Below are 9,190 nucleotides of genomic sequence, written 5' to 3'. Positions count from 1 at the left end.
CAACAACTATTTAAAACCAGGGACAGGGACACCTGGGTGGCTCAGTGGGTTAAGCCTCTGCCTTCGGCTCAGGTCATGATCTCAGGGTCCTGGGATCGAGTCCCGCATCAGGCTCTCTGCTCAGCGGAGAGCCTGCTTCCCCCCTTCTCTCTCTCTGTCTGCCTCTCTGCCTACTTGTGATCTCTCTCTGTCTAAAGAATGAATGAAAATCTTTGAAAAAAGGAAAAAAATAAAATAAAAAAAAACCCGGGACAGAAAAACACAATTTAACTGTTGTCACTCGTTATACTGTTCTCCTACAACTGCTGTGTGTGATATGAGTGGAGCAAAGACGTAATTTTGGAACATTCTAATTCCATCATGCCCTGTGTCCTCGAGAATGAGGCTTCTTGCCATAAAATAAAAAACCATGCCATGTACTCTGTTTACAGGTAAGGAAAAAATCCCCTTGTCTTGAATTGGAAATGCCGGTATCGGAACTCAGGAGGCATCTCATCTTTCAAAGGATTTACCTTTAAATACTTCATTGCTCTGCCCACTAGAAAGGCCTAGAATTCCACAACACAATAATCATGAGCATCCCCTGTACCCAGATTGTGGTCTTGAAATTCCTCTTCCAACTAAAAGAAGCCAGGGAGGTTTTAGACAAAGAGCTGACCCAGGCCGGGGGCATCTCGTCACCCCAGACCGCAAGGAAACCCTGAAACCCTGTTTCAGATGTCAGTGCACCTCCGAGCCAAGGGAAGAAGCTCCCACCGGTCGAGGCAGCACGGTCTGAGCTTCAATAAGGACAATAATTACAATGGAACGAAACCCTCGTGTACATTTAAATGTTTATTTATCTTTTTATTTTTTAGAGGGGCTGGGGAGGGGCCGAGGGCGAGGGAGAGAGAGAATCTTAAGCAGGCTCCAGGTCAGCACGGAGCCCGACGCGGGGCTTGATCTCACGAGCTGGGGATCATGATGTGAGCTGAAATCAAGAGTGGGACCCTTAACCGCCTGCGTCCCCCAGAGGCCCTCACCATTGTATACGCTGAAATCCGCAGGAATGTCGTAATTCTAGAACACAAAAACGTAATGGGCTGGGTCACTGTTGGAGGATGATTGAGAACAAACATCCTGAAAATCAGTGAGAGAAAAAGTGTTAAAAACTCTGTAAAGGAGTAAAGAGGCATCTGGGTGTCTCAGTCTGTGGGGCAGCTGACTCTCGATTCCAGCTGAGGTCATGACCTCAGCATCATGAGATAGAGCCCTACATTGGGCTCTGCCCTCAGTGCAGAGTCTGCTTGGAGTCTCTCCCTCCCTTGCCCCTCCCCAGGGAGCACATGCTCTCTCTCTCTCTCTCTCTCTCTCTCTCTCTCTCAAATACATAAGTCTTACCAAAAAACCTGCAAAAGTAAAGTTGGTAAACACCTCCCCTCCACATGCTCACTGGTGGGCAACTGACTGATAGGTGGGGGCGTCCCTCTAGAACTATCCCAGACAACGGAGGAGAAATCCATGTTAAAATTAAGCTGCCCCATGGCACAGGCCCCAGACGAACCAGCGAGTCCAGGCGGCGAGCATCGGATCAGCTCACCCAACAAGAAGAGAGGCGGCCAGTCCTGACCGCTCTGATGAAGGAAGCCGGCTCCCCCCTACAGCGGGGCCAATGGCACTGAACCCGAGTCTGACCCGGCTTCTAGATTTAACTGCGGAATCCCAGAAACAGAGGACAAGGAGGGAGCAGAAAGGACAGCGGTGCCAAGCTCTGGTGCTGGACCGGAGCTCTTCCGAGCTATGGAGGCATAACGCGTGTCCAGCCTGCGCGGGCGCGGGATCCCAGGCAGGGAAGGGCCAAGGGCGCTGGGTACGGCGGGAGCTAAAGGCAGGCGAAGGGGCCTGGAGCACACGGTCTCGGGGGAAGGCTTCATCTTGGTCCCAGGGCCCACCTTTCAGGGCTATGGGCTGCATAGCCTAGCCAAGGACCACCGCCTTCCAGAAAGCTCTTTGGGTAAAGCTGGGTCCAATAGGTAGCACCCAGTTGGAGCCCATGGTGGAGTCCTGAGCAGGGAGGAGGAGAATCAGAGCTTCCCAAAGAAGCTGGGAATGCGAACAGAGAAGGTGATACGGCCACCTGGGCAGGCGACAGAGACTCAGCCCCACGCCTCCTAGACCATACAGAGACACAGGTGAACTCAGTGCTTCCTTTGTATGCTTTTATTGGAAACCCTCAGGGTCAGCAGAGCAGGAACCATGAGCTCAGTTGGCGGCGAGTATTTCCTGAACCCAAGGGATGAGCTCGGTGACGCGGGCGTACACAGCAGGGATAGAGGTGGAACAGATGCTGCTGCCCCAGGACACGACGCCCACCAGGGTCCAGACTCCGTCCTTCTGGCAGACCAGGGGGCCCCCAGAGTCGCCCTGCAGGAGGACAAAGGACTTGTTTCAAAGCCCGAAGCGGGGTACCAAGGCCCCAGCGTGCCCTGACCTGCCCCAGCCCAGGTTCTGTGCAGAGAAATGTCACGCCTGGGCACGGTGACCGAGCAGGAGACCCTTCAATGTGGGCCCCTCGGCAGCCCCGGCTCCGTTACCAACTCCGGGAGGGCCTGGGGCAGGTGGCCAACCCTCTGACCCCGCCAGTGCCTGTGCAACGGGCCACAAACCCCCAGTTCCCGGGGGTTGGCGTGAGGGAGCCGTGGCCCCTGGGAGCCCCGCAGCACACCCAGGCCGGAGAGAGCGCTCGGGCGGAGGCCCCTGCTCCTGCGGGTCCAGGTCCGGGCTGGGGCCTGGGCAGCTGGCCTGAGCGAGGGGGCCGAGACACGCGCAGAGAGGACCTGCCCTCTGGGCTGAGCAGGGGCGGCGCGAGGTCCGAGGGGGAGCACCAGGGTGGCAGAGCCGGGTCATACCGAGCAGGAGGACACGCCGCTGGCGCCTGCGCAAATCATCACGTCGGTGATCTTGCTGCCCCAGAACTTCGTGCACTCGGCGTTGGACAGGAGGGGCAGGGCCGCCTGCTGCAGCTTGTCGGGGGACTTGTAGTCTGGAGGGACACAGCAGGCCCGGAGGGGTCAGGGCCCCCTCCCCCGCCCACACCACCGGCCTCCTGGGGTCCCGAAGCACATTGGGATGTCACACTCCCAGCCCGGACCCCCTGGCCAGTGCCACACACAGCCACCAGCCTCGAGTATGGAGAGAAGTCTGGAAGAGTCTGGAAGTGGGGCATGGCAGTGAGGGGGACCATGCTTGCTGGTGCTTCCGACTTCCATGCTTCTCCGCAAGGTGGTCTTCAAGAACAGAGTGCTTAAGCTGATCTTTCTGTTTTTTTAAGATTTTATCCATTTATCTGAGAGAGAGAGACCGCAAAGCAGGGGGAACAACAGGCAGAGGGAGAAGCAGACCCCCTGCTCAGCAGGGAGCCAAACGTGGGTCTCAATCTCAGGACCCCGGGATCGTGACCGAGGCCAAAGGCAGACGCCCAACCGACTGAGCCACCCAGGCGTCCCTAAGCTCATCTCTATTCATGTTTGGTAGGTTTTCCCTTAAGAGGGTTTTAAATAGAGAAGTGGAAAGATTTACAGCTGTGTTGCAATTTAGACAAGGAAAAAAGGAAAAGCCACAGGGGTGCCCCCTCCACCCCAAGACTCCCAAGCACACATACGTCTCCTGGGTGGAAACATGGGTGGTGCTCACCATTGTACTTGGTCCTTCCCCAACCAGAGGTGGCGCACAGCAAACCAGGGGGAAATTCGTCTGTCACCTCAGGGAGGCACACGGGGGACACCGTCTGGGAGAAGCGGGCAGGCGTGGCCAGCTTCAGCAGGGCAATGTCATGGCTGATGCTGAACATGTTGAACTTGGGGTTGTTGAAAACCTATAGGGCAGAACCAAAACAACACAATTAGGCCCTCGGGTCCGTCGGCCCTCGGGTTGCAGGGAGATAAGCTCTTTCTCTGACGGCCCCCGTGCAGGAAACAGACCCACAGGAGCCCACAATGAGAATTCAGAGGGCATCCCCACCCACGCGGGGCTCCTGTGTCTCCAGCAGCCCAAGGGTCCTGTCCTTCCTGCTCCTGTCCCCGCCCCCTCGGCTGAGCCCCCCCAGGCCAGTCACACTGGGCTCGGGCGTACCTTGGCGATCTTCAGGACTTGGATGTTCTCCTCATTTGAGCGCTGGTTAAACTCCCCAGCCACAACGAGGTGAGCCGTACTAGGGCGATCACATGGAAGTTAAGGACTGGGAGTGGGCCTGCTCCCTCCTCACTCCCAAACGTAGGCAGAATCAGAGCCCCGAGCCTGCCCAGGCCTCACCTGATGTCGCAGTGGGCGGCAGTGACCACCCAGTCCTCACTGATGAGGGAGCCCCCGCAGAAGTGGAAACCAGTGTTGTCCTGGAGGAAGACGGGGAGGTCAGTGCAGGCTGGATGCTGGCGGCCCCCGGCCTGGCTAATACAGCAGTGTGCCTCCCACTCACCTGCAGGGACACCTGCCAGGGCCAGGAACCCGGGACAGCGTCCTCCCCATTGACGATCCTGGACAGGCCACTCAGCACAGGCTTGATGTCGGGGACCCCGCAGTCTGGGGTGGGGCAGGAGGAGGGGGAAGATGGCTGAGGCCCAGGGCCAATCGGCAGGACTCCTGGTTTCTTCCAGGCCGGTGCGGGACCCCACACCACACTCCTCCCATCCCCACACAACTGCTGCTGCACTCTTCAACCTGCAGGCACGATGGTCCCCCATGCCTGCTCGCCCCACTCATGCTGCCCTGCCCGGGGCCTTCCTTTAAAGATTTTTATGTATTTATTTGACAGACAGATCACAAGTAGGCAGAGAAGCAGGCAGAGAGAGAGGCTAACCCCAAGTGCGCAGGGCACTCTGGAGCGCGGACGCCTGCCTTGGCGACGCGGGTAGGAAATGGGGTCTTCGACCCTGCTGAATTTTCTTTTCCAGAGATTTCAGGAACTATTCATGCACCAAGTTTACATTTCTTAATTATTTAAAAAAAAAACAAAACAAAACAGGACTTCGGTTCTGCCCCATCGAATGACACACGGGGAACACAGAAATCGTGGGGTTGAATGGTCTCGGGCGCTGAGAAAAGACAGGTGTACTTCATATGTCCGTGAGGACCTGGGGAATTCTCGGCACCTGTGCAAGCAACGTTGGGCTCCCGCAGCCCCCACGGACAGGCAGCCCTCCCCCGGGTAACACAGGCCAGCGCCTGCCCTGCTGCCCCTGGGTCACCCAACCCAGCAGATTCTTGCCAAAACACGTCAACATACTAATCGCTTTCTCCGTAACAGCAAAGACGTTAGAACTAAACCGGGGTGAATTTACACAGCTGACTACTTTACGGTGAACGGGTATCCGCACCAGTGGGGATAAATCTATAACATAACACGGGCAGGGAAAAGCACTTTGTCTTTTGTTTTTAAAGTACGCTCTACGCGCAGCGTGGGGCTTGAACTCTCCACCCTGAGATCTAGGGCGGCATGCTCCAAGTCCGGTGCCCCGTGCACGCTTTTAAAATTGACGTCGTGTGGGGCGCCGGGGTGGCTCAGTCGGTAAGCGTCTGCCTTCGGCCCAGGTCAAGATCCCAGTGTCCTGGGATTGAGCCCCACGTCGGGCTCCCTGCTCAGCGGGAAGCCTGTTTCTCCCTCTCCCACTCCCCCAGCTTGTGTTCCTTCTCTCTGTCGCCCCTAGTTCGTTTTAAGAAGAAAGTAATACTTGCAAAACCCTGATGGTAGATTCGTGGTTGTCATCTTATTTCCTGTACTTTTTACGATTTCCTCTCCTTTTTTAGTGGAAAATAAAGGACTTCACATGTGCCTGGCACAACAGATGAAAATCCGAGGACAGGCACTGAGAGTCTCCTGTGACCGCACCTGGCTCTGCTCACAGCACCCCTGCCTGAGCCATGCCTGGGGCCGTAGGACTCAGCACGGCCCCGACTGGGCTCTGGCACCCTCCTGGCTCAGAGAGCCCCAGAAGGACTCCAGTGTTCCCGGCAGCCTCTGGGGAGGGGCCCCCAGGTGCAGGGAAGGGGGCTCCAAACACCCTTGTGGCCAGGTCCTAGGGCTCGCCCTGGACGGGGCACCGCGAGCTCCTTCTGCGGGGCTGGCAGCAGAGCCACCGAGGCCTCGGGCCCTCCTCAGCCTGCTCCAGGTCTGGTAGGTCCACCCCTGGGGTCCCGACACTCACAACCAAAGGCAGCCCCCACAAGGGCAAAGCAGGAGAGAAGCCAGAGGAAGGCCATGTTGCTGTCGGCAGAATGATATGGGACAACCATGCTGGGGGCCCTGCTTTTAAGTCCCCTGGGCTACCCCAAGCCCCGCCCAGCCACTCTGGCCCTGCCCTGCCAGAGGAACCCGAGATCCAGCCTCCCTGTTATCAAAGGACCTTGAGCGATAAGTGGGGGTCAAGCCCCCCGCACAGCTGGGCTGGACTCTCAGCCTGGGATGCCCCAGCCCCTGGGAAAAGGGCAGCTGGTCTGATGCACTGTCACCCCTAAGACTTGGCAACGCCTGGCATACCGAAGGCTGAGTGGGCGGTGCCAGCACCCCAGCCAGGAGCTCGGGTCCCGCAGAGCCCAGCTCCGTGCAGCCGTGAGCCAGTGTCAGACGCGGGGACCAGCCACTGTCAGGGCAACGGGGAGCAATCCCAGCTCCTAACCATAGGCAATCCCACCACAGCGTTCGAAGAACCCCGGCTGTGGTCACCAGGAGGCCTCCAGTATACTAAACATAGGCAGCAGGTGCTCAGCAAAGAGTATTTTCAGTGAGGGGCACCTGGGTGGCCCAGTGGGTGAAGCCTCTACCTTTGGCTCAGGTCAAGATCTCAGGGTCCTGGGATCGAGCCCCGCATCGGGCTCTCTGCTCATCGGGGAGCCTGCTTCCCCCCCTCTCTCTGCCTAACTGTCTGCCTACTTGTGACATCTGTCTGTCAAATAAATAAATAAAATAAAATCTTGGGGAAAAAAAAGTATTTTCAGCGCAACGTCCTCTAGAAGTGTTGTACAGGTGGTCCAGGTCATCAAGGGGGTCCCCTTCAAACCAGCCCAGCCAGGTAGCTCCTGAGCGGGGTGTGTGGGGGTGAGGACATTGCCCTCACGGAGGCCACAAGCAGGTTCTAGGTGAGCAAACACGTTGACAGGCCATCGTGCCCCTGGCCCTGGGCTCAACTCGGTCTCTTTCTTTGGTAACTCACAGCGTAAGGAACTAGTCACTGTAGACAGCTCCATGTCCCGTAAAATGGGGCACTGGTTCCACGCCACTAAAGGACCCGCAGGGAAAAAACAGAAATGATGTTGATGACCCCAGAACACTGAGAAAAGGAAGCGGCAGGTATAGGATGGTGATACATTTGCCAGAAGTAGGGGCCCAGTGATCTCTCGGCAGATCCTGGTGTAGACGCCGGGCTGGGTGCTCCCATGCACACAGCACATGGCGCCCCTGTCCTCATGAGGCCCGGAGCCTAGTGACAGTCACACACCGAAACGACAGAAACATGACGTGGTGAGTCCCATTGTCCAGGCAGGGCAAGGAGAGCGCTGTGGTTCTGTGGTCTGGGCTTCAGCCCTGAGCCGGTCTGTCAGGGAAGCTAGGGGTGGCCGGAGGGGTCTCCTCCTGAGGCTTCTGGGCACTGTGCTCCCCAGGCTGCGTCACCCCGGGAGAGGCCTGCCGGAGCGAGCAGCGCAGGGTCACTGCTCCGGATCCAGCGGCCTGGAGGTCTTGTCTTGGTCTGTGTGTGCTCGGCATGGAGTCTGTTCAAAATGCTTCCCGGGGGGGGGGGGGGTAAGCGGGGGCTCTGACCTGTGGGGACAGTGGCCACGGGCGGGGCAGGCTTCCAGAGGGACCCCGTCTCTAGGGCAGAGCCGAGGGAGCCACATTTCCAGGAACGTAGAGAGCCACCAGGTCTGAAGCTTTTCGACACCCCCGGCTGTGTGCCCCCTCCCCGCCCTGGGGGGGTCCCAGCCCTGTGTCCACCTTGGCTGCGAGTGTGAGGAGTCCAAAATTAGGGTCCACGTCAGGGTCATTTACATTTGCTGGGTTTTTTTTTTTTTTTTTCCTTTGCTCATTCCAAGCAGGTAGCCCAGCCAACTGTATTTTCCTTGCCTCTTCCAGAGCAGAAAGCAGAAGGAGCTGGAAGTCTCTGGCTCTTTGGGTCTGTTGCAAAAGTAAACTCCTGGCCCAGTGGAGTGTAAGAGGAATCTTCTGGAAAGGCAGGGACAGCTCCCCCAGTAGCAGAGGCGAGCGCGGGTGAGGCTCGGAGCCCCCAGTCACGGCTGCCACGTCTCCTACTTTGACAGTAAACCAGGCCTTGAGCTGAGCCCTCCCCGGCCCCAGCGAGGCCTCCGCGTTGCCTGCCTGAGCCCTTCCCCCTTCTCCTCCGCAGAGGGTCAGCTTGCCCCAGCTCTCAGCCGGGAGGGGAGGCTCTGACTAGTGTCCCTGGGCCCCCGCCGAGAGGGCTGTGGCGAAGCCAGCCCCGCCCCGCTGCGCCCGGGGGTCTCGTGTGCATGTGCCGCTTGGCCGGCGGGCGCCATCCTCAGACCCTGACTTGGGACTGCGACACCCTCTCCCCCAACCACCCAGGGGGACCTGCCGCCCCATGAGAAGCTCCTGTGACTAGAGCCCTGGGCACCTCACCAGCCTTGTGTGTTTTCCCTAAACCCTGCCCACACCTTCGTAAAGTTCCCTTCATTTAAATTCAACTCAATAACCCAATTTTGAGGGGCACCTGGGTGCCTCAGTGGGTTAAAAGCCTCTGCCCTCGGCTCAGGTTATGATCCCAGGGTCCTGGGATCGAGCCCTGCATCAGGCTCTCTGCTCAACCCTGCATCGGGTTCTCTGCTCAGCGGGGAGCCTGCTTCCCCCTCTCTCTCCCCACCTCCCTCTCTGCCTACTTGTGATCTCTGTCTGTCAAATAAATAAATAAAATCTAAAAAATAACAAATTAAAGATAACCCAATTTTGAGGGTGCCACCTGTTTTCCGGCAAGACTGTGACTGATGTAGTGCTTGTGTCCCCTGGCCCACTGAACATGGGGTTCTGGGAAGGCGTTGCTCACAGACTGGAGAAGTCCATGGGCAACCTCTCTGTCAGAGAAGAGGAGACCCCGCTGGCCCACGGGGTGAGGCTGTGGCATCACCAATTAGCACTGGCAGAGGCAGAGGCCGAAGGGCAGGTGGAAACAGTCCCTCGGAGGCAGGTGGC

At 57.9% G+C, this 9,190-nt stretch overlaps 1 protein-coding gene across 1 annotated transcript; it reads right to left on the bottom strand.

Moving 5' to 3' along the window:
• Positions 1 to 2,241: 2,241 nt before the first annotated feature.
• LOC308358531 (chymotrypsinogen 2-like) lies at positions 2,242 to 6,234 on the bottom strand (the record flags this gene model as incomplete). The annotated part of the gene is made up of 7 exons (XM_080828753.1): positions 2,242 to 2,403; positions 2,889 to 3,022; positions 3,673 to 3,853; positions 4,111 to 4,189; positions 4,291 to 4,370; positions 4,454 to 4,557; positions 6,183 to 6,234. The coding sequence occupies 7 exons, from the start codon at positions 6,232 to 6,234 to the stop codon at positions 2,242 to 2,244; spliced, it is 792 nt and encodes a 263-aa protein (XP_080684879.1).
• Between the last annotated feature and the right edge of the window lie 2,956 nt (positions 6,235 to 9,190).

The sequence above is a fragment of the Martes martes genome (assembly GCF_963455335.1).
Source record: "Martes martes genome assembly, chromosome: 17".
NCBI classification, from domain to species: Eukaryota; Metazoa; Chordata; class Mammalia; order Carnivora; family Mustelidae; genus Martes; species Martes martes.
The sequence above is the reverse complement of the archived record's forward strand: the minus strand, read 5'-3'. Positions and strand labels throughout refer to the sequence as shown.